This window comes from Pocillopora damicornis, chromosome 14 (genome assembly GCF_964200805.1).
Source record: "Pocillopora damicornis chromosome 14, jaPocDami1.2, whole genome shotgun sequence".
NCBI lineage: Eukaryota > Metazoa > Cnidaria > Anthozoa > Scleractinia > Pocilloporidae > Pocillopora > Pocillopora damicornis.
This window is the reverse complement of record NC_142683.1, coordinates 4045423-4070345: the sequence shown is the minus strand read 5'-3', so window position 1 is coordinate 4070345 and position 24923 is coordinate 4045423. Positions and strand designations below refer to the sequence as shown.

Here is a 24923-nt window from a genome sequence, read left to right as displayed (position 1 = left end):
ACACAAGTCTGCAACCTTGGAAACGAACCACCCACATGAGACAGCACCAGCAGTTATTGTTAATTTTAGAGGCGTTTAGGAAAGGAGGCGTTTCTCATGTTTTTAACTTAGTTGCAAGACTAAAATACGAAGATTAGTCCTAAGCTTGTTAACAATTCATTTAATTCCTTAGGCGTTTAAACTGTGACTGAAATTAAATAAGATTAAGATGACAAGATGTTCAATTTATATGTCATAACTTATGATTTGATCTCAGGTAATAATCAGCTTAGAACCTTTTCCACGTCAGTTTAACCATAAGAGGACTTTCAATTTCCCGTGTTTACGTAGCCTCATATTAACACTCAGGATGTTTGAAGAATCTGGGCGTAGTCAAGAGTCTGCATAACTTTGGATTATTTCTCTAATCATCAAATGTTAAATTGAGCTAAGGAATCTCGGAAAAGTCATACTGTTTTCATGAAATATTTCTCAAATTTACGCGCGAATGCAAACCGCCAGAGCCGCACATCTACCGAACCATTTAACTCCCAAAGGTGACAAAAATGTAACTTCTCTTCTCCCTCGGTTAAAATATCTTGATCTGATACCAGATTCTCGTCAGTAATTTATAATTACAAGGGATAAAGTGGTAGCTGAAGGGGAGAATTAACTATTAGATCTTGGAAGTTTAAGGGTTACTGAATAGATTCCACGTTGCCGTGTGTCTGTTCAATAATAGATCACAGATGACGTCAAAATGTGGCAAGAACAAAAGCGAAGCTCACGAGGCACACCCACATGTGTCATCAATGTTCTACCCACCTTTTGCCGTCTTCTGTGATCTATCACTGAACAGAGCCACGGAAACATGGAATCTATTTGATTTAAATAATGAAGAAGAATAAAATTTGTGAAAGGTGAGCGTCTATCCTTCATCAATCCAAATGCGTGTGTAATTCAGCATAACATATGGTGTCTAAGGCAAGCGCACGTGATCTCTCATTTAATAATTTCGTATGTCTCATCGAAACAGTGAAGTCACTCGCGCGAAGTTCGATATTTTAATCATTTTGAGAGGGCTTTTTTCTTCATTCTACCACACTGCTGAAGAATTGACATGTTAGGTAACTGCTTTATTTACGGACAGTCCACAGAGTAGCAATATACTGATGTACGGTCAACAGTCTGCAAGAATTGAAGAGTACATTAGAAATACTGAGTCATAATATTCAGCCGCCATTAAAAATCTTCTCTCCTTGGGTTTCTAACTTTCCTTCCATCGCTAAACACTCACAGTATCGTTGTGAAACATGAACGGTTGAATTTTTCCTCTACATTTCTTTCGTTTATGCCACCCACACAAAAGCCATTTTTTTATTCATTAAAATCTCAATCTCTGGTCCGTAGGCGGAGTGCTAGTCTTATACCCAGATCTCCCGTGACCAGTCACACAAGAAAAATCTGGGTACTAAATGAGATCTACGCTTCATATATGGCAAGAATTCCGTGCTGATTTTTTGCTTCCTTGATTTACTTCATAGTGGGGAACGCTGTTGGTGCTTTGAGGGCTTCTGCATCTTCGTCTCTCCAGAGACTTGTGATGGTCTTTACTTCCAGGTAGAAGTTGATGCCCTGAACACAATTTCAAAAGAAAAGTCGATGTTTAGTAAGCCAGTAAAACAAAGCTCTTAGATAGTAAATGGGACCCAGTAGAAGTGAAAAGTGAAAATATGGGCGGCTGGCTCCCAATTCCGCTCCAGCTAGTATCATTCGCCAAACGTAAGGCTCTTTCATAAAGGGCTGAAATCACAATCCGAATAAGTCAAGCACACAGAAGATGAGAGGAATCCTACTCCTCACTTTCAATGACAATTTTGTTTTGAGCAAAGTAGCGAAATGAAAGGATTTTGTCTTGTACAGGATCAACAGTTACCCCCCCCCCCCGACACACGTTTGAGACATCTGTACCAACCTGTTTTCCGTAGAAGTGCGCATCTCCTAAGAAAGAACCACGTGATCCAGTGAAAGAGAACATGGGAAGGGGGACTGGGATGGGAACGTTGACACCGATCTGCGATGAAAGAAAAAAATCAAATAATCTTACCAACTGATCCAGGATGGCTTTGGTTTTGCTTTACTTCGATATGTGATTGGTTCAGAAAACAGCTCGCGCCACCTTCTCAACCAATAAGATCGCAAACCGCGACTTGGTCACCCGCGTTTTCCCGCGTTTCAAGCAGTTTCCTTGTCTTTTACTTAAACTTCTTCGGGTTTTTTCCTTTGTTCTGATTTTGTAACACAGTAGAAATACACTTTAACGCTTTTTGTTACTCACTTGTCCAACATCCACTTTGTGCTGGTATTTTCGTGCTATTGATCCAGAGTTTGTGAAGATAGCAGTTCCATTACCGTACGGGTTACTGTTCACAATGTCAATAGCCTTAAATGAAACGAACAAACCTCTGTTTAACCCACAAAATTGATTCTTTAACCCTTGAGAGTCAAAAAGGAATTTCTCCTTGTAATGTTAATGCATTTTCACGCAGAAAAGTAATGAGAAGAAAGAAAATAATTAACTAAGAAATGTTTCTTGATTTTACATCAAGTTCTTGAAGCTAAGATTACGAGAAATGTAAAGACAGACGGTACGAATAATCCAGAATCAGATTTTGGTAATTAAAGGGACCCAGACCCTCTGATCTGTAGCGCGCCAACTGCTGTGCTACCGCGTCCCCTGGTGAAAGTGAAATTTTAAAGTAATGAAAATTGAACATTACATCATCCAGAGTGTCCACATTCATAGTGATAAGAACAGGTCCAAAGATCTCCTCCTTGTAACACGTCATTTCCGGCTGGAGTAACGAAAGAAACAAAAGGCAATCGTGAGCAGTATAGGATGTTTCGTACCACCCTCGTTCCCAGGCTCTTTCTTCTTTTCACCTCCTAGAATAAGGGGGAGGGGAGAGGGGGGAAGAGGAGAGATCCTGGGAACTAGGTTGGTATTAAGAATAATACTGTTACGCTTGCGAAAGATGAGACTAGAATGTAGGGTTGAAAAATACGGAAGCGCGGGAAAAAGATGCAAAACAGAACCACGTACTGAGGAGTATGCCTCTGATGAAAAACTCAGCAAATTTTCGAACACGTGCAAAGCGCTTCTAAAATGTCACACCAACGAGCGTGCTTACTCTGATTGACTAAAACACAATAAGCCACTCATTTTCCCCTTTTTTCCCCCCCTCTTTCTTTTTTTTTTTGAGCAGTTACAGGATAAATAAGCGTAAAACTATAGAAAATAAAGTGTTACTTACTGTGACATTGGACACGATGGTTGGAGCAATAAAATTTCCTTTTTCGAAACCTTTCACTACAATGTCACGGCCATCAAGTTCAACCTGTCAAAAGATTAAATCTTCAGTTGAATTTGAATGAATCCTAATTAAAGAGAGAATTCCTCTGAAATCCATTCTATAAATTCTATGTGGTAAATTTAACCCTGTAACTCCCAGATCAAATTTGTAATTCTCCTTACTGTCAACCATACAATTCTTGTAATGTTAGTTCAGAGAATTGAGTATTGAATTAACTAATTATCCCCAAATTGATATTTTTCTTTATTATCATCACTTATCTGGTTGATGTTGTATTGATATCGTTAGGAGAAATTCTGTTTTGGTCACTCATGGGAGTTAAAGGGTTATCAAATAAATTCCATATTGCTGTGCGTCTGTTCAGTGATAGATCAAAGATGACGTCAAATTGTGGTAAGAACAAAAAAGTGGCGTACAAGGCACAGTTGAGTGTGTCACTAATGTTCCGCGAAGGGGAAACCGACCCAACTTCCTGCAGAAAATACATGATCGGCTGGTACTCTCCAGCGCAAAATCCAACATTTCTTTATTCTGGCGAGAAGGCATGTCTCCGCTAGAGAGAAATTCCTACCTTTGCTCCTTCCTCAATACCAGATTGCACCAGATTACAGATTCGTTCTTTCGATGCTGGTGAAATGACAGGTCCGAGATCTGTACCTGGCTGATGACCTAACGAGATGAAAGAGAAAAAACATGACGTTGAGGTGCAACATAGAGAGATGTACGGTAACGCAAGAACGCGTAACGCACCAAAACGTCACGTAACGTAACGTAAAGTTTAGTGCGACACAGAGTAACATCACGTAACACATAACATACATTACGTCAACTGAAGATGCTACAGAAATACAAACGAGGTAACATCACGATATAAAAAAAACGCAGGACGCACAGCATAAAATGCAACGAAAGAACCCTTAAGATTAACAATAGAAATGTGCTTTGTACAAGGCCGAAAGGTACATATTTCGAAATATTTTTAAAACAAGGTTCTTTTTGGACATATTACCTTCGTTCACCTGAAGTTGCTTGGCTTTGGCTACAAGATCAGGGATCCATTCTTTACTTTCTCCAACAAAAATCGCAGTTGTTAGAGCCATGCACCTCTGACCTGCGGCACCAAATGCTGCTCCAACCAGCTAAAACATCATCAAAATATAGTATTGGTTATACCCCACTAAAACATTTTCATTTGTAGTTCTGTCGCAAGATGATTTTAATGAAAAGCCGAGTTGGAACAGTTTTCAACTAAGCGTCGTTAGTGATCTGGAATTTCTCTGGTTTTCTATTTCGTTACTGTGTGATTGGTTGATAATTCGCACGCCCTATTTTTTTAACCAATCAGAGGCAAAGCTAACACGAGTCACAATTTCACCGCTCGCGTTTTCCCGCGCTTCGGGTAGTTTGCTTATTTCCACCATGAGTTCTCATCGGCTCACTGCGTTATCTCCCCTGTTCTGATTGGTTTTTGCGATTACTTTAGTTTTGGTTCTACAAATCAGTCGAAAAGCGCTCTTAAAAAACGCCACAAACCTGGTTGATTGTGTTCTCCTTATTAGCATCAGGCATGATCACACCATGGTTCTTTGCTCCCTTTAAAAAAAAACACACGATAAACAGTCATTTCGGGAGGGGGGGGGGGAGGAGGTCAGAGCATGGTTTCAGTGAAAACGTATTCTGTTTATGAGATTCTTTCTTTGGAGAAGGGAGGGGGAGCTTTGAATTTCCTTCACCCTTCCTGGCTCTCTCTTGCCAGTCACTGTTAAGGATTTATCAGCATGACATGTTCACAAAGTAAACCTCCACCTAACAACAATGAAAACTTCAATTACTGTATTCTATGTAAACAGAAACAAAGTTACACTGAAATGCTTTGGGATAAGTTTTTTAACACAATAAGGCAAATAGCTGGATGGTGGAAAACAGTGCTTTTGTCCGTGAAAGAGTCGATAGGAAATCTTTTTTTTTTCCATCAGAGGGCAAGAAGAAATAAAACACATTTGACACTTAAGAGTGACAAAATTGTAGCATCTAATTTCTCCTTATATAAAGGTCATGATAATAAAGGACAAGATAAGCAACTAAAGAAATTCTCCTGGTCAGCACCTTATGAAATGTATAGAGAACAGTAGGGAGAATATGCATACTGATATTAACTAGGGTGAAAAGGTTTTATACATCAGCATTCTTTAATTTTACCATATTTGATTGTACTCTCTTTCCATACTTGGAGCCAGTCTCATAGATGTATTTACCCTGACAAGAAATGAAAATTCAGTGAGAGACAAGGTTACATCTTTAACCCTTTAACTCCCATGAGTGACCAAGACAGAATTTCTCCTTACAATATCTATACAAAATCAAGAAGACAAGAGATGAGAACCAAGAAAAGTATCAATTGGGGAATTATTAGTTGATTCAACACCAAATTCTCAGAAGTAATATGAGAAGAAATGTATAGCAGACAGTAAGGAGAATTACTAATGAGATCTTGGGAGTTAAAGAGTTAAGAGAGAACTTAAGAGTTGATTATTTAAATGTACTTACAGCTGTGTCAGATCCAACAAAGGAAATTGCTCGAATGTCTGGGTGCTCACAGATGAACCTCACAGCTACAGAAAAACCAAACAATGAAATGTCAAATGATTAAATTAGCATGGTTTTCCAGGCAGAAATCTTCCTTTTCATTAGTACTGCTTGGGTGTGTGCTAAACACCTACTACTTATCCTGAAACTAGCAAATCTCAGAAATAATTGACATGTAATTTCTCTGTACAATATCAATACAGTATCTACCTTGGAAGCGATGAGAAAAGACAAAATTACCAGCTAGAGGGAGTCATTGATGTAAAACCAATCTCCTTTAACCCTTTAACTCCCAAGATCTGATTGTTAATTCTTCCCTCTAGCTGCTACAAATTTCTTTGTAAGATGGTTACAAGAATTTGGTTTTAGATCAAGGCAACAACTTCTCCCTGATAAGTTTGAGTATTCTCATTACCTGTTTGCTAGATAATGTAAGGATATTATAGGGAGAAATAACATGTTCATCACTTCTGAGAGTTAAAGGGTTAATAAATTTACAAGGAAATGTACAACAGCTACACTTGGAAACAAGCAAAAAAAAGAACATGCAGCAGTGTATTAATTAAAAAAGGAAATGTCATTACGATCAACAGTTCCATGTATGACATTAACACAGCCTTCAGGAACACCAGCCTCTTGTGCCAACTTCATTATGAACATAGTTGAGCCAGGATTCCTCTCTGATGGTTTGAGAATCATAGTGTTGCCACAAACCAGTGCCATAGGGAACATCTACAAACAAATTATTGGAAAACATCATCATAACTTGACAGTCCATGTACTTGTGGGTCCATATAAAAATAGGGCTCTAAGCTGCAAACTTTTCTGTAGCTCTTAACACTATTGTTAAACCACTTTTTAAAGAAAGTTCAGACATTCATCAACAGCTGCCCAAGAAGAATTCTATAGGTCTGCTGGCCAGACATCATCAGCAATACAGACCTCTGGAGAGAGGCTAACCAAATACCAGCAGCAGATGAAATCAGAAGGTGAAGATGGACATGGATATGGTACACTCTTCCCAAACCAACATCAAGTGTCACAAGACAGGCCCTTTACTGGAATCCCCAGGGTTAGAGAAAGGGAGGACAACCAAGGAACACCTGATGTCATGACCTTAAGGCTGACATCAAAGAGACCTGCCACTCATGGAGCCAATTAGAAAGGATGACCCAGAACAGAGGTCTCTAGTGGACTGTCGTTTGCATGCCCCAGGAGGAGTGATGGGCTTTGATAGATAGATGGACTTTTTTTGAGGGTATAAGAAATGAAAACTACTCTCAAAAACAAGAATTCAACTTACCCATAATGGCACCATAGCTGGAAAGTTAAACCTGAAAAAAAAAAAAAAAAAAATGAGAGAGAGAGTATAGGCTTTGACTAGCTCTTTGATTGACCATCATGTAGTGTTTAAAACAAAATGAAGGAAAAGTAAAGATAAATTGGATTTTAGCAGTAACACTGCCACTAGCTTGTTGTCTGTTCTCTGTTTCCTGGTTGAGGTTGCAATTTAGACAACTGGTTTTAGTTGAGGTAGGAAGACTGGAGACCTTGTCATGAAATAAATAACAGAAACCAAAACATAAAAAGGGGTAATGACTTGTAATCAGGCAGGCTGTGGCTTGAGTGTGTTTATTTCTATCAAAAGGAAGAAAGACTGGAAAGTAGTGGATGGAAAGAAATCACAATAAACTGCCACATACACACTATTCATTAATAATAATAACAATGACAATAATAAAGTTTCCACATACGGTGTGATTCCTGCACAGACTCCCAGCGGAACACGATAAGAATATGTATCCATATCCTTGGTGATCTGGGACACAGTTTCTCCCATCTGCAAAGTGGTAACTGAGCATGCATGTTCAACAACCTCTGAATGAAATGAAAAAAAAAAAGAAAAATAATTATAACCAATTGATGTATCTAACTTCATTGCACTTTGTTATACATTAGGCTGCCACATCATCCTCTCCATCTTTTCTTACCTTATGCACTAACTTCACCTCCTCTCACATGTTTTTTTTTTACAGACCGTGATCTACAGCCTTCTTTTAAGAGCTGTGAAGCAGTGGTGCCCCCTGGCAAATAAGACACATGCCATTTCCACCTCCTCTTTCACTTATTGACCCTAACACTCAGGGAAACAGACCCAACACTCTCATGAGCTGAACACAATGATTGAAGACCCATTTCAAGTTTAAGGGAGAAAAGCTATAGGAGACGACAAAACAATCACAAACTCACGTAATCCTCTTTGCACGCTGCCTAAAGCATCTGCTGTAGTTTTCCCAGTGTCCATGGTGATGATGTCAGCAATCTCTCCCTGTCAAAAAAAAAAATACAAGTTGTCTATCTATAATAACCATTTAAAGATATCATTGAGCTACATCAATCCCTCCAACATATTCCAACATTGGTGGTATTATTTCATGGTTAATCCTTTGGCCACTAAGAGTGACTAGCATCTAATTTCTCCTCACAGTATCGCCAATGAATCAATCATTACAGTTGGGAGAAGAAAGGAAATGATCACCAAATAAAAAAAGCTCCTCATTAACAGAACTTCATTGTCTGCATCATTGGGAGGATATAGAGATTACAATAATGAGAATATTGATACTGGCCAAGAGAACCAAAGCCTACAGAAGTTATCCCAAAAGTGATCAAGACAGAATTTCTCCTTACAATATCAATACAATATCTACCAGATAAGTGATGAGAATAAAGGAAAATATCAATTTAGGGATAATTTCTTGATCCAATACTAAATTCTCTGAACTAACATTATAAGAATTGTACGGTTGACAGTAAGGAGAATTACAAATTTGATCTGAGAGTTTAAGGGTTGAAGTATATCTACTTTGAATTCACTGGATGGTAATAAATAAAATGAAATTTAGCAGAGGACATTCTACTGGGAGGCTCTTCTTGTCCACTGCTACCAGGTAAAACTGGAATTCAGAATGTTGGTTTTTGTAGAGGGACAAAAACTGGATGAGCTGGAGAAAAATGCCTGGAGTAAGGACAAGGACCAACAACCAACTCAACCACAAGTCCATTTCAGGAAGCCCCTTATTGAGCATTTTGTCGGGCTTCCTTGATAGTTCACTACTACCAAATTATACTCCTGGGTGGAGACAAGCACCATGAGGGTAAAGTGTCTTGCCCAAGAACATGACACAATGACTAGGCCAAAACCTAAACTCAGATCCCCTAGTCTCCTATGGCACAAAGAGAGTATGTCTACGTTGAATTCACCAGTACAAAAATTATACCCCTTGGCAGGGGCAGGCACTATGAGAGCTAATATTTAAGTGTCTTACCCAAGAACACAACACAATGACCCTGCCAAAACCTGAACTCTGACTTCTAGTGCCAGGTTAAGCACACTTAACTATGCTGCCACATTTCCTTATCAGTATTGTTTCCTACCATGTGCTTTTTCACCAGATGCTGAAGGTTGAACATGACCTGTTGGCGTGACAGGATAGACTGCTCTGCCCAGGCTGGGAAAGCTGCCTTTGCCGCAGCCACAGCAGACTCCATTTCATCTATTGTTGTCTCTGGAGCTCGGGAGATCACATCATTTGTAGCCTTGGGAAAAACAAAAACATTCTCTCAAGACTAAAAGTTAAGAGAGCTGTGTCATGAAATTTTCTGTGACATGCAAAATTTGTTGTTAAAGTTATAGAGAAAAGGCTTTATTAAGACTTTATCATTGTCATCTTTATTTTTGCCATTTTTTTAAGCCAGACAAACAACAACATTAATAAAGGGGGTACAATTCTGAAAAAAAATTTGGTACTGCATTGGTAAGAGAGTGTAACAGGGTAATTTAGTATTATCAACTGAGTTGATGATGTAAATTGGCCACCACAAAGATTTACAAAGCTAATGATTCAAGTGTTAGCCCTTCCTTTGTTTAATTTTTTCCAATGTTTCATTCCTGAGGTATTTTTAGTCTACACAAATATATGTGACACAAAGAAGACTTAAAGATAGTAAGTCAAACATAGATCTTTTTTAAAAACCTTAGCCTTCAAGACCTTTGAAAAAACTTATGGGTTTCATGCAACCAAGGTAAACTTGTTATGATCCTTGAGAAATAATAAGCATTCTGGGTCCAAAGACTCCTTTTGCTTTCAAAAGGATAAAAGTATTGCTCTAAATATAAGGGAATGATTAGTAAGTTTTCCCAAAGTCTGTGAATATGCACTTACTGGATTGTGAATGTCAATCCATCTGTCAGTCTTTGACTCCACAAACTCACCATTGATAAAAAGCTTTGTGTTTGACTGTGAAAAAAGCATACAAAACCTTCAATTCCTGATTCAGTAACTACAAGAAAGTATAATCTGGAATTACAGCATTTGACAAACAACTCTTCACTTGACTCTGATGATGACTGTTGCTCAGGTTTTTGAAATGTCAGTCACCACTTTTGAAAACAGTGCTTCTCAGGATTACACTCACTCAGATGATAAGTCTACACTATCACATGTTACCCCTGCATTCAAACCATTTACTGTATACAATACAATCACTTGCCCATAAGGCCCAAGTGGTTCAAAGGCCACACAAAACTTTTAACCCTTAAAGAGCATGTAAACCCAAAAAACGTTCATTTTCTTTTCACATAGATGTTTAGTAAATATATCAAGTACACCAAAGGTACCATTCGTTTATTCTCAAAAGTCCATTTTCACTTTGTAAAAGCTCTTCCAAATTCGAAACATTTGCCATCTTTCCTGTGACGTCACGGGTGGACCCTTAAAGTCTCGTTTTATAATCGCGTGAGGCACGAAGGAGTCTTTTTTACAGCCGTTGTTTGCTGGTCTCGTCATGATTTTTTTACTTACAGTTTGCTTCAATATAATCAATTTTTCGTAATGGTGAAGCATTGTGCCGTCCAGTTTTGTACTGATTCAAACAAAACTGGGCATACAATGCAAATATTTCCAAATGACACAAATTTGGAAATGACGCAAAATGAAGCGACAATTTGTGAAATTGTGAAAAGTGAAAATAGCCGATTTCGTCGAGCCGTTCGAACGTTCTGTTGTTTGTAGCAGTCATTTTTCTTCCTGGTGCTGTGCCGACGATTCAGGCCTCACCAGAAGCAAATTATTCGGAAGACGAAAAACAACCCATACAGTCGGCAGACGACGAGGATTCGGAAGTGGCTGACCAAACTTAGAAAGAAGTTGAGCTCTTCAAAAGTTAGAGGTCAACAGAGAAAGTACAAAATCGATTTACATGAGAACGTTTCGTTAATTAAACAACAATAGCTTTATTGGTTCTCTAAAAACATCTTTTTTCTCATCTAATGAAAGATTATGGGGAAGCCAGTTGTTTGGGAGCCAGCGCTTAGCCCGTAAAAGACACTGACATGTCTGAACCTTTGCCTGAATTCGAAACACGTATCAAAGAAAGAGAATTCAATTCGTTGATATCAGTGTGTAATAACGTGATCTGGAATTTTGTCGGTTCTATACAAAGAATTCTATACAGGATCCCATAATCAACCCTTATGTTCTATAAGAAAATCCAAGCCAGTCCCACTTAGTGCTTCCTTTGAGAAACCCTGCAGAGAAACAGCAGAAGAATTTGTGTCACGGTTTTCACAGCAGTGAAAATACATTCAAAGGTCAGTAGGACAATATTCATCATTTTGAGTACAACTTAAAAGATCCTGATTTCAGCTTGCAAAACTATCTTTTCAATATTTCAAATCGAAGCAAACACAAACAGGGTTGGATAATTATGAAGGGCACACAAGGAAATGTACATAATACAACTTTTTTATCGATGGAAATGCTTCTGAGATGAAGGATATTGTTTACCGCACAAGATAGCACAGCGACCCTAAAGTGTTTGCCGAGATATCCCCAACACCAACGAACAAGCTATCTGTAGGCAATTTAGCGAAATTTCCTGCCAGGAAAGAAGCGAAAAACAACTAGCTCAACAACTTTAGTATTATTAAATCAATGGCAGAAACAACTCAAGTAAATCGATCTCAAAACGTAACAGAAAATATTTAGCTCAGTCGTTTCGGGTGTGATTATCTGTGCTTTGCTTCTGCCTGTAAGCGTACTTGGCCGTCTCCAGCACCCAGAAATCGAGGCAAATTGACTGAAAACCTGGATGCTCAGTGATACAACTTATCTGGGTTTCAGGCCATTTTGCCACAATTGCCCGATTTCCGTACAACAAACACTTTCATGAGTTGTCGGCATTGGTTCCCAGGTGGAAATCTTATTAAGATCTTGGAAGATCTTGTAAGATCTTGGAAGATCTTGTAAGAATCTTATAAGATGGCAATTAAGATGAAGATCTTACTAAGATCTTATTAAGAATTAATAATCTTAATAAGATCTTGCCAAATTCTTGAACAAATCTTAACCAGGTTTGAGCATTGTAAGATCTTAAAAGATCTTATTAAGTTTATACAAGAATCTTGTAAGAATCTTGACAAAATTTTACAACACATGGGGATTAAGATCTTGGAAGGTTCTTAACAAGATCTTACTAAGTTTATTTAAGAATCTTGTAAGAATCCTCACAAAATTTTACAAGAAATGGGGGTTAAGATCTTGAAAGGTTCTCAACAAGATCTTATTAAGTTTATTTAAGAATCTTTTAAGAATCCTAAAAAAAATTTTTACAACACATGGGCATTAAGATCTTGAAAGTTCTTAACAACATCATATAAAGTTCACTTAAGAATCTCAGTTGTAAGAATCCTAATCTTTAAGAAAAGGAAGATCTAACAAGCTTCTTGACAAGATCTTGGTAAGTTTGTTTAAGAATCTTAATAATGAAGTAAGATCTGTAAATGTAACATCATTAAGATTCTAGACAGGATTTCATCTAAAGTTCATCTAAGAGTTTTGTAAGAATCAAAATTTTAAGATCAGTAGGAATTTAAATGTTCTTGACAAGATTTTATCAAGTTTATTCCAGTACATTCTTGAGTAACTTGAAATGCTTATCCTGTTCTGTTCATAAAAGAGCATGGGGATGCATAAGGCTTAAAACCTCTCACACATGATGTGAAAAATGCCATGTCCAAAAGGGGATCACATAACGTCAAGTAAGCTTCTATGGTATGGTGTGCAAATTTCAGACCTGAGAACACAATATACATGCAGCTGCTTTCTAAAGAGGTAATTGTTCCACTGGAATTATGGTATCAGCAGATTAAATTTGGACAGTCATTTCAGATTACATTTGATGATTGATTATGAAATATACTGAACAGCTAGTTTAAATAATCACTAATCATGTTCATAGGGAGTGTCTAGAAAGGGATTAAACCTTCCCATCTTTCCCTTGAACATAAAGACACCCATAGATAATGTCACCACATTCCACAAGCAAGAGACTTTCGCTGATATGGTTCAGAAAAAAAAATATGGCAGTATGCAGACCAGCCAGATGGCAGAGTGAAAAGATGTATTTAAAAAAAAATTCATAGCTAGCTGCTTGTAAAAATATTTTTCAAGAAAGTTGCATGAAATTTGTACTTTCACCAAGGCATTCCACGCCACTGCGCATACGCAGAATTGCAAATTGTACACTTGATCGTTGTTGTTAACTGTTTTTGCATCATATCGTTTCGGACAAAGTTTGACAGAAATTCTACATTGGTCGAGTGTTATCTGCCTGGTTGCGAAATTTAACTGTGCCTTACAGCCCTAAAGAAGAAGAATGATTTTGAAAATTAGGATTTTACCGACCAAATTCTTTACAAAATAATAACAAATAAACATCGGAAATTTGCAGACCGGTCAGATGGCAGAAATTAAAAGTATTTTAAAAAAGTTTATAGGTAGTTACTTACAAAATACTTGCGAGAGTTGCGTGACATTTTGTACTTTCACTAAGGTTTTCCCCAGTCTCCCGCTACGGCCGGCGCAAAATTACAAATTGTTCACTCGACCGTTGTTGTCAACCGTTCTCGCGCCATTTCGTTTCGGCAAAGTTTTACAGAAATTTTACTTTGGTTGAGTGTTATCTACCTCGTTGTGAAATTTAATTGTGTCTAAAGCCCTGAAGAAGAATAATGATCTCGAGAATTAGGATTTTACAAGCCAAGTTCTTTACAAAATAACTAATGTTACTGTCGCTTAAAATACAGAAAATGACGCAGTCGGTAAGTAACATGAGTTTACAGCACACCAGAGGAGATAAATCGCGTTTTTCTTTTCTTGTGAAAGAACACTACGATTACACATTCAAGTTTGCGATATCCTTGTTTTATTCTGTCACGTGAAGGGGCCTCAGGTGAATAGTTTACACATCTAAGCACATAGAAAGCACACGTATGATTGTGCACGACACTCGCTTTATAACTCAAGGAACACATTGGTCTTGGTAGTTTAAGTATCTTGAGAAGATTTCTAAAAAAACCACTAGTGCACGACTGGTAATGAAGCAAATGAAGGCAAATCATCCCGAAGGTAAGTGCTACTGACTTTTATTCATTAAGTTCACGTTATCAACATTACACATCTGGAAGGTGATGCGATAGACTTATTTCTCGCACTTTTTAGATTCTTTCAGCATGGACGAAAAAAGTGACGATAAGTTTATGTAATTGCAAGGCCACGGTATTTTTATACAAGGCAAATCATAAAATCTCGTTAGGGTTCGATTTCGTCAGGAAGCGTTTTTGTTTAGAATTGAGTGGAAACTGACACGAGATGTAACGCTATCATCATCAAAACCACGTAACGGCGGCTGCTAACCTTACTGCACTTGTAGCAATTCTCTCAAGTCAGTTTTAATCCAGATTGTTCTGGATTTAAGTGTTGTAGGCAGAATCATCGTATCTTCCAGTCGTCTCGCATGGAAATGGTTCACAATAAACAATTAATTTGTCTTCGGCTTTACTAATAACCACTAGAAGTTAAACTAGAAGGGTGCAATAACAACGCGAAATCGATTATGGAATTCCTTTATTCCCAAATAATTATAAATTGCCACGTTCTACTTAAAAGTTTCCACTGGTGAGGATGATGATGAAAGCCAAACTGGGTTTGATTATCACGGCCGTGTCCACAGTAGTGGAAATCTTCCCAAAGCAAACAAAAATTACCAAAAAATGGGAAGTTCTTCTGATGATGTAAGAACTCTAAATACTCAATGTTGGTGCATGATAGTTCATTTCCCCCCCCCCCCCCCCCCTTCAAGACTTTATTGACTTAGATGGCTTAAGGCAGAATTTTGGCACTGTTATCCTCTTAATTTTACTCTAATACATTCAATACCTGTATTAATTCCATGCAACATTTTTTGTATTTTGTTTGGTTCTGTTTAGTTTTTATTTGTTTTGTTTTGTGAATGTGTGTGTATTTTTTTTTCTGGTTTTCATTTAATGCTGAGTTATGATTCCTTGCTTCCCTTTCTCACAATTTTCTTTGTTCTAAAGGTTAATGAAACTTAATTCAGTGGAGGGATTGCTCAACAAATGTAAACATTTTTTCAATTCATATTCACAGGAGAACTGGAGAGATAGGATCACATGTAAAAATGATTGTATCCTGAATAAAGTAGACTTTGAGTCCCATCTTAATGCTACAAGCACAGACTGGGATAGAAGGGTGGCAACTCCTCTGATTGTAAAAAGGTAATTTTTCATTTATCAACTTTTTGTGGGAATTGGGAATAGCTGTTTCAGCAGTGCAAAGCGTAAACAAAGTTTGTTGGATTGGAGTTGGGCAGTGCAAATTGCCAAGATTCATAACTGGGAACTTGTAGATAAAAATTTTGCTCTTAAAGATGATAAATTCTTGTTAAAGATAGTCACTACCTCCTTTTCTTTGCATACAGATGAGGCATGATGGTGATCAAGGAGAACCATTGAGAAGCTCCTCCCCTCTATCTTAGTAAGTACTCCTCACAAGTCAGGCTACTGAAAGATGGAATTGAAGTCAGAGCAACAATTCTACTGCAGACAATAGATTATGATACTTAATTATTTAAACACTGAGGGTTTTTTTTCCAATCTTGATTCTTGTCTCCTAACATGTTACATTTCATTTTAGATGTACAATGAAACCAAACTCCTATTACTCCTCTCTGGCAGGGATTTTAAAAAATACGCTCTCAAGGTTTTAGTATATTTTGTACCTGTATACAAATTACTATTTTCTTTTTTTCTTCCCACAGGAGCCATAAAACAGAAATTTGGTGATGCCCAAATGAATAAGAGGTGGTCTCAAATAAGGCTCTACTTGAATAAAAAATTGCTTGGATTCCAAGAGAAAAGTTCAAAATGTAGAGGGCAATGTTGACAAGTCCGTAGACTGAATGAACTAAGGCTTGGTTGATATTTGTAAAAAATTGAAACATATGCAAATTTACTTGTCAAGTAGCTGTCAAATTGACTAAAATGCCAACTTAGATGAGTGATAGTGAGCTTTAATTCTTTGAACACGTTTGCTGCAATACAAAATTTTGTTGTTTTTTTTTTTGTTTTCATGCTTAAATTACTCTAAAAAAAGAAAAACTATTTCAGTTTGAATCAAACGAAGAACAATTTAAAACTGGGACATGCCTTTAGTTATTATGGCTTTTTTGTGAAAGGATAACTATGGTAGTTCAAGTCAAACTGTCAAATGACTCCAACAATTAAAACAATTGTTTTTTTAGATTTTTAAAACACACCGAAGGGAAGAACAAGAACTCTTCTTGTACAATTGTCATTTAAATCGTGCATGTTTACCAGTTAATGTTTCTTATCAAGATCTTTTTTAGTAATTAATTTCACAGTGTTGAGAATTTGAAATAAATTTTGCTTAAATGTTGGATGAAGAAATTCTTTCTTAGTTGTGATCTCCATTCCTCGATCATCCAGTTACTGCATATTGCATAAACCATCAGTTACCTACTATGGTCTGAAAAAAATGTGATATTTAAGAATTTTTAAAGATTCTGCAAAAATTCTTGTAAGTTGTTTGAAAATCTCACAAGTTCTTGTAAGTTCTTTTAGAGATCATTAAGACATTGTTTAGAATCTTAACAAGTTCTTTTGAAAACTTGTGAAGGTACTTAATTAAGATTCTTGTCACAGGAATCCTACCAGATCTTGTAAGATTCTTGTAAGTTTCTTACTAAGATACTTATCAAGACTCTTAGTTAAGAATCTTATAGGATCTGGTAAGATCTTGTCACAAGATTCTTACAGGAATCTTGTAAGATCTTACAAGATCAGGTAAGATCTTGTCACAAGATTCTTACAAGAATCTTGTAAGATCTTGTCACAAGATTCTTACAAGAATCTTGCAAGATCTGGCAAGATCTTACCACAAGATTCTTACAAGATCTTGTAAGATCTTACAAGATTCTTACAAGATCTTGTAAGATCTTACAAGATTCTTACAAGATCTTGTAAGATCTTACAAGATTCTTGTAAGAATCTTGTGACAAGATCTTACAAGATCTTGTAAGGTCTTACAAGATTCTTGATTAAGAATCTTAATAAGAATCTTAGTAAGAAACTTACAAGAATCTTAGTAAGATCTTAATAAGATTTCCACCTGGGTTGACAAGTTCCACACTCGCACCTTTGATAATTTTATATAAAACACTCTCAGAAGCTCAAGTTTAAAAAATTTTGTTGCATTCCTTTAGATTGTACCCTCGCTTTATTGCATTTTCATGTTAAATACAAATAAATCACAAAGTAAATTAAATACCAGTCTGAGTTTCCGAGACGGTCGCATCGCTGTCGACATGTTCTGTACTGTCTTCGTGCGGATCGCTTCGGTGAACCCTACGCAGCTCATATTGTTAAGGACGTGGCCCAGACTCTCCTGAAGATTCTGGATTATCCCCAGCGCTGTCATGTACTAAGCTTAAGGCATTCGAGTCGCTATCTTCTGAAAAAACATCTTCCGAACTACCGCTACTTACACGAACTCCCACACCAGTTCTACTGGGGAATATGTGTTGCGCAATATTTTGGTTCCACTGCTTACGTCACGACTTCTCGCTATTGTTTTTACCGGAAATGGAATTTCAGTTGAAAATGCCGATTTTCTCCTAAAATAAGTCGAATTGGACAAAACTAATTTCAAATTCGTTTTCTACACCACTTTTTACATAGTATAAGAAAAACATGTATTTTTGGGTTTACATGCCCTTTAAACTCCTCAGAGTGACTAACATCTAATTTCTCCTTAAACCAGGTCATGAGAAGGTAAAGTAAATAACCAATTAGATCATACAACACAGTGGTTTTAGTAAAAGCCAGTTAACAGTGGCCTAGCACTGCCTGTGCAACCTTCTACTGCTGTCTGGTAACCCTTTACACCCTAACATCAGTATACACATTCTCCATACTGGTATCTATACATTTCTTGAGGTGCTGACAAGGAGAATTTGTTGTTGGATTGTAACAATCCTCTTTGGTATTTCCGATAATATCCCTGGGAATTGTTTGTTAAATCACATAATCATTCTTGGAAAATATACCATTTATTCATGTCGTTGTAAAAATATCAAGCCGTCTGTATCCTTACTGAAGGCTAAAACATCTGAAACTCGGAAATTTGAATTTTTGATTGCAAAAAAGAATAAAAAAGAATCTATTCATTATAAAAAATGGGAAAACATGTTATTGTAACTCAATAGATGAGTATCAGGTATTAACAGTTATAGACGCAGTTGTATATACAGTCGTTCTACCAAAAAAGGAATTTGATGTAGAAGTATTTGTACAAATTAGGTTTATATTATTATATAACCACAACATAAATTAAATCTAGCCGACTGTGAATGTAATGTAACGCAGTATTTCGTAATTAGTGTTAGTGAGTAGCGTAAGCGTTAGTGTAATTAACTTTGTATTTGTTTGTATTATTCTAGTATTTGTGCTTTAAGTGAAAATAAAAAAAATAAATTTAAAAAAAAAAAAAAAAAAAAGGAGAATTTGTTTAACAATCAAGAGCTTCTTAAGTTGGTGATCATTTGCTTTACTTTCATGACCTTAATGTGTGATCTAGGGGTGATACTATGAGGTGAAATTACATTTTTGTCACTCTTAGGAGTTAAATGGTTTAGCCTGTGAACAGGTTGCCATGTTTGGATTTTGCATTTAAGGCACAGCTGTCAATTACTCCATCAGGAGCTGCATATGGAAAAAGTTATTGAACCATTGTATCATCCACTTTTTTAAGAAACTGTTCACAAAGACAACTGAAGGAAATACCACAAGGAGCTGCTTTATTTATGAAAAGGATTGAACAGTATAATTAAATAAAATGGTCTCAAAATATTGACGCAAAAGATCTGAGTACTTACACCATCTCCATAAAACCTCTTGCATGCTGCTGCCAAAGGAGCTGTCTGTGAAATCAAAAGAAGAATTTTAAAAAGAAATTAAGCATATTGCAATAAATTCACCTAGTGCTGGTAGGAAGGCAAGCTTAAAATTCATTTGGAATTCCTAGGTACAAGACACCAACTTAGGTAGTTATAAGAATATCTCTGGCAATTCTTGATAGTCCTCACACAATTTTATTTTTAATTTCTTGTGGATGACATAACAACTTTGGAATTTGTAGAGTGACCATCTCTTTCAGCCATGTACCAGAGGTAGTAACAGCCATGCTAACCAGCCTCCCTTTCCTCTCCTCCTTACTTGCCCCTGTCACTCAATACAATATCAAGCTGACCAGAAATGAGAATGAAGGGGTATGTTGTTAGTATATGGCACACAAGTGAATAGCTCTTTTCATGCATCCTTGTTGACTACGTCAGATGTGAATAGCAAGAACTATTCACCTTGGAGCAGCCAATGAGACAAAATCGCATGTCAAGAGTTTAATTTCCAACCATTTTTAGGTATATAGGGGGAAATAAACCAGTGTGGTATATGCTAAAGCAATTATTCACTTTAGTGTCAGTGGAAGTGGTGGATATTTACTTAATGGCTCAGTAAATGTCTACATCCACCTTGGTGAATAATTGTTAATTATTACAACATAGGGGGTTATTATTTGATCAAACATCAAATTATCCCAACTATCATCATAAGAGATAGATGACAGACAGTAAAGAGAATTACTAATGAGATCTTACATCACAAAAAGGTTAAAAAAAGAATCCAGAAACCATCTTTACTGTGGTTTTAGGGAGAAAGTTTGTGAATTTGTCCCAGGAAAAACATTTTTATTGCCCAGTACTACCGTAACATCATAGTTTCATTTTCAAACAAATGCCACCAGATCCAAGATAAAACTATGTCTAAACGTTTACCCCACGAGCAATGTTCTGTAAACGTCATTGGTGGTGTCCCAGAGGGGCAAATCACCAGAGATCATCATCTCTTCTTGATATGTGTGAACTAGTAGTAAATTCTTCATAACCAGTGCTAGAGCGAAAAAATATGCGCTCTTGGGGTTAAGTGATTCCCTCCATAACAAAGCATATTTAGTTTGGCTCTGATAGGTTTCGCACCACTAGAGACATTTCGTAATTTACAACAGTATCAATTTATTACACTGGCCAATGCCATCAAAATATCTCTTAAGACGGTACTTTAGAGAAGAAGTAGTTAATCCTTACCTTTTCACCTCTACAAAGTAAGCGCGAGAAAGACGACGCGGATCGAAGCATTTTCGACGACAGTACTTGTGAAATGTCGTCTCGGGTCAGATGGAACGTTCAGGCGGTCTTGGAAGGAGGGTCTGGGGGCAGCAACTAAAAAACACGTGAAGGCTCCCAGAGGACCCTTCACCATATTTGGAAAATATTGCGAAAGGTGTAAGTACTGGGGATGACTGTGTCTCCTCAGGGCGGAGAAGTTGAATTTTCTTTCGTCTTTGTCAGTTGTTTGGCTAGTGTTTTTGTCTGTTTATTTGATTAACCTGCATCATTTTGCAGTTTAATTGTAAGCAATAGTAAAATGGAATCACCAAGTCCAGGTTTGTGGCGTTGTTATGTTCATTTTTGCCGATTAAGACTAGTTTTTATGTAACTCGCCTACAAGGGGCAATCGCATTCTCTCTCTCTCTTGCAGAGCTTGATCAAAGTCTACAAGGTCTGCTAAGTTTTGAACGTTTGGACAGAGCTTCACCGGATTTGTGGCCCGAACAGAGTAAGTTTAAATTCTAGGACTAATGTAGCTTATCACTTGACATACTCTTAAATATTTGGTGTGAGTATGATAAATTTGTTTTGGTTCAAATTTTTCATTGGTGTAGGAAAAGCTTTAAAGCAGTTTTATTTTTCTTTTCCTTGATATGAGATCATGGTAACTTAATTTAAAACAAACAAATGAAAAATTCAAGCTGGTTAAACACTTTAACATAAAAAAATCAAAATTTAACATATAGAATTGGCCATGAGCATTTATGGTGCTTTCATAATAGAAATATTTTATAGGATTTGTCCATTTGTATTTTCATTATTTTAACCTTAACCCTTTAACTCCGAAGATCTGATCATCACTTCTCCCCTCTAGCTACCACACATTTCTTTGTAAAATTTATTAGGAGAATTTGGTGTTCAATCAAGGTAATAAGTTGTACCTGATAAGTTTGAGTATTCTCACTACCTGTTTGCTGTATCATGTATGGATGCTATAGGGAGAAGTTACTTGGCAATCACCTTTGGAAGTTAAAGGGTTAACAAATATGCATGTATGTGTGTATGTTATTGGTTTATCCTATAACTCCCTTGATTGACCAAGATAAAATTTCTCCTTATAATTTCAATACTATATCAAGCAAACAAGTGGTAAGAATAACAAAAAATATCATATATTAAAGTTCAAAATTCTTAGTAGATTCAAAACCAAATTCTCATAACTAATATCACAAAAATGTTATAGCAGACCGTAGGAAGAATTACTAATGAGAATTTGGGAGTGATAGGGTTGATTAAATATATCCTGACTTTCCCATGGAAAAGACTGCTTAAAAATAATTGACATCTTTATCTGATATCCTTCTCCTGGGGAATTTCCAAGTGTTCTCTAAGGTAATAGTGTGTATAAGGGGTAAGAGAATTCTAGTATCCATAGAAACTGAGATTAATATTTTTGTCTCATTAGTCTTCTTTTTCAAACTAAAAAACTTAAAGTTTTGTATTCTCTATCAACAGTTCCTGGTGTATCTGACTTTGCTTCTCTTACTGTTAGTGTAAGTAATAGTTTGCTTTTATTATTGAAAATATGTTAATCCTTTAATTCCTCAGAGTGACTTGTCAGATCTAATTTCTCCTTACAACATCATTCTTAATCAAACTTTGAGGACACGAGAATAAAGAACTGATCAACAACATATAAAGAAGAAGCTCTTGATTGTCAAATAAATCCTCCTTGTTAGCATTACAGGAAATGTTTATGCAGTAGTCAAGAGATTGCACATACTGATGTTTAAGGATGTGAAGAGTGGATCTATGTTTATAGCAGGATATCACCCTACTACTGATCTTGATCCACAGAAAGAATTCCAGGAAACTAGATTTGAACCTTTATGATACAAAAGCTGAAAACTGAACATACATATGAATATATTGTATAATTCACTGTAATACCCAAAGGTGACATCTTTGCACAAGAGTGTGAATTTACTTTAAAAAGTGATTTTTTTGTATAAATCATTTTATGCTAGCAAGTAGACACCAGACTTGGTGTTATGCTGGCCAGTTATCACTAAATAACAAGTGTTTTTCAATGCTTGTGACCATTCAATGCAGTATTTAATCCTTTTTAATGGGTGTGTAGCCGTTTTCATTATCAAGTACTCCACCAAAGTGGTTGGCTGAACTGGAGAAGGATGACATGGACATGTTACAAGGTAAAGTTATCTCTGACAGTCAGTTTAAAGATCTGATTCATACCCTTCCTCCATCAACCATACATTTTCAAACTTATAGATTCAAAGTTGTCAGTAAAAGACAGTATTCAGCCAGAGCCACCAGCTAGTCTGCCATCTTTAACTGGCAACTTTCACTTTACTTTACCTTAACTGGTGATGAAAAATTAATATATATTAATTATGGAAATAAATTTGTACAGCAGCCATTTCCAGTTTTGAGTGAAATTAAATGTTTGATTTACTTGTAGCAGGTTTATACATATGAATTGATTTCGTGTTCAGATCTTTTTGTTTTATATCATAGAATTTGGAAGTCTCACTACCTCTCAACTGATGGAGAAAGTGCGGGGACTCCAAAACCTAGCTTTTCAACTTGGTCTGGATGAAGGTGAGGGCTTTCATTGGATTATTTTGATAATTCTGATTTACTTCTTCCAATAATTAATCAATTATTTTTTTAACTGCTTTGTAGAAGCCAGGCTCCATGAAATAAAGTGTCCATGAAATATGTGAATTTTGTCTTGGAAATTGTGTCTGATGCATAGAAAAACATTTCAAAGTTTTTCTTTGTAGGACAAGCATTGAATTTTTAATTTTTATCAAGAAAATAATTTTTGATGTCAAACATTATTTGAGGTTCTGTTATAATGACTCTTTATAAAATTCAGTTAGAATGGGCTTTTTATTTGTTTCTTTCAGCCAGAGAAATGACAAGAGGAAAGTTTTTGAACATTCTGGAAAAAGTCAACTCAGGGAGAAGATAGGCATACATAGCTGGCTTAACAATCTTTTTTCTTTTTTTAAAAATTAGGCTGAATGACTTCTGCCTAGACAGATGTAGACAATAGAATTAAAGTCAATGAAATATCTTATCATTATCATCTTTGTCATGAACCACTCTGTAATGTAAGAGCAGCTCTTAAGGTTCAATTATTATTGGTGACAACATGATTTCTCATGCAATTTGGTGTTAATAAGCACAAGTAAATTTTTCAAAGGCAACAAAATTGCACATGCTGGGAGGGCGAGTGCAATTTATAGTCTCTGAAAAAATTTACAAGAGCTTATTTACGCCAAATTGCACAAGAATTCATGTTGTTACTTGTCAATAATTTACACAAAATTCATGATGGAAAAAAATTGGCAGCATGCTGTCGCTATTTGTAATTTTCAGTTGTGTTACAACTTTGCACTCTTGTTACAACTTTGCACCAGTATTACATAAAAATGCTCTCATTTTTAGCCAGTCAGTCACATGAAATTTTTTCATGTATGATAATAAGAGAATCAAAACTTTTATGATGATGGATGTTTTTGCTAGAAATCCATAATGCTATCCAATAATGCTATAATAATAATGCTATAATGCTATCCATAATGTTTTGACCATTCCAGTGGAAAGTTTTGTGAAAATGATAACTATTAAGTATTTGGCTTTTCTAGTGTTTACAGTGACATTCTCACTGACTGTGTAATTTTCATTTGCTGCTCCTCTGTAATTTTTTTTGGAATATTTAAGCAAAAGACTAGGCATTGAGGTCTGTTGCCCCTTATAAAATATTAGACTACATCTTCCTGTTCTAAAATTGACTAGTTAAATCACCATAGCATAAGTTAGATGTATACTATCATGACATGAGTACCTTGGAAAGATGTTTGTCAGAAAAAAAGCAAGAGCTATTAGCTTTGCTGCATAATCTTCACCAACAAAACATTATATCTTTGAGTTGCCAATCGTATACTGTATTTCCTCAAAAGGCGCCTCACTCTAACTGAGCGCTTTCCCCTAAATAAATGCCAACCCCCTTGGCCAATATATGAAGCAAGTGCCCCCTTCCTCTTTTACTTTCTTAAATAGTAGGAAGACAAGGAAAACCTGCCTCTACTGCCACTTTATTTATAACTTTTTCAGTTTTAACTACAGTGGATTCAATACAGCTTAATAGTTTCTTGATAAGGGCTCCCCATGATTAAGCACCCATCTTCCGATAAGCGTCTCTCTTTTGAGCAAAATAGTTGAATAGGTGCAAGGGTGCTTAATTTGCAAGGAAATCAATTATCCAAGTGGTTTGACATAGTCATGAGTTATATTGTAAATATTTGCTGTTGCTTAGAAAGAATAAAAGCAATAAGCGTTCTTCAA

The 24923-nt window shown here is 36.3% G+C and overlaps 2 protein-coding genes and 1 long non-coding RNA gene across 3 annotated transcripts; 2 read left to right on the top strand and 1 right to left on the bottom strand.

Annotated features, from left to right (window-relative positions):
• Nucleotides 1-1094: 1094 nt before the first annotated feature.
• Nucleotides 1095-20662, bottom strand: LOC113683485 (methylmalonate-semialdehyde/malonate-semialdehyde dehydrogenase [acylating], mitochondrial). Its single transcript, XM_027200734.2, has 18 exons — nt 20523-20662; nt 19257-19301; nt 10166-10240; nt 9378-9539; nt 8190-8268; nt 7694-7817; nt 7243-7273; nt 6524-6671; nt 5901-5965; nt 5553-5609; nt 4887-4946; nt 4363-4492; nt 3925-4022; nt 3294-3377; nt 2760-2834; nt 2318-2422; nt 1955-2053; nt 1095-1614 (listed from the first exon to the last, which is right to left on the bottom strand). The coding sequence occupies exons 1-18, from the start codon at nt 20571-20573 to the stop codon at nt 1513-1515; spliced, it is 1590 nt and encodes a 529-aa protein (XP_027056535.2). The 5' UTR covers nt 20574-20662; the 3' UTR covers nt 1095-1512.
• Nucleotides 13884-16760, top strand: LOC149034070 (uncharacterized). Its single transcript, XR_016182822.1, has 5 exons — nt 13884-14103; nt 14226-14410; nt 15452-15579; nt 15783-15838; nt 16122-16760. It is a non-coding gene; the product is annotated as an uncharacterized LOC149034070 (long non-coding RNA).
• LOC113683538 (protein lin-52 homolog) lies at nt 20655-24923 on the top strand. The gene is made up of 6 exons (XM_027200791.2): nt 20655-20881; nt 20977-21054; nt 22062-22099; nt 22687-22759; nt 23085-23168; nt 23480-24923. The coding sequence occupies exons 1-6, from the start codon at nt 20863-20865 to the stop codon at nt 23542-23544; spliced, it is 357 nt and encodes a 118-aa protein (XP_027056592.1). The 5' UTR covers nt 20655-20862; the 3' UTR covers nt 23545-24923.